At 64.9% G+C, this 447-nt stretch overlaps 1 protein-coding gene across 1 annotated transcript in view; it reads right to left on the reverse strand.

Moving 5' to 3' along the window:
- EMILIN2 (elastin microfibril interfacer 2) overlaps positions 1-447 on the reverse strand; it is a 7,589-nt gene that overhangs the window by 1,682 nt on the left and 5,460 nt on the right. Inside the window, exon 3 of the mRNA XM_010143747.1 lies at positions 283-434. Coding sequence (XP_010142049.1) covers positions 283-434 — 152 coding nt within the window. The remainder of the gene's footprint in view (positions 1-282; positions 435-447) is intronic.

Genomic DNA, 447 nt, shown 5'->3' on the forward strand with positions numbered 1-447 from the left:
GCATAAGACGAGTTCTCCAACCCCTTCACCAGCTGCGCTGCCCTTCTGCGTGACACTCTGCTTGAGGCGTCTGGAGCAGAGCCACGGGGCAGCGGTGGAAATCCAGCAGTGGCAAAGCACGTGCTGTCCGCGGCCCCAGGAAGCTTCTGCCCCGGCGAGTCGGGCTTAGCTGGGCTTGTTGGGTTTGTCCCAAGCACCAGCAAGGCCTGAGACGGCCTCGAGCACTGGCAGCCCCTGCTGCCGCCCGCCCGGCACCGCGAGCGTCCCTTCGTCGGCCGTTACCTGTGTCAGGGTTGTAGTAGTCCCCATCGTTCACCAGCACTTTGTTGAAGTGAACCACGCCAGCGTCACTGGAGAAGGGCTTCTGCGTGAGCCCGGCCGAGAACGACACCAGCGAGGTGGCAGCAGCGGCAGGACCTGGAACAGGGAGCGGCGTGAGTCAGCGCC

The sequence above is a fragment of the Buceros rhinoceros genome, unplaced genomic scaffold, assembly GCF_000710305.1.
Source record: "Buceros rhinoceros silvestris isolate BGI_N320 unplaced genomic scaffold, ASM71030v1 scaffold18099, whole genome shotgun sequence".
NCBI lineage: Eukaryota > Metazoa > Chordata > Aves > Bucerotiformes > Bucerotidae > Buceros > Buceros rhinoceros.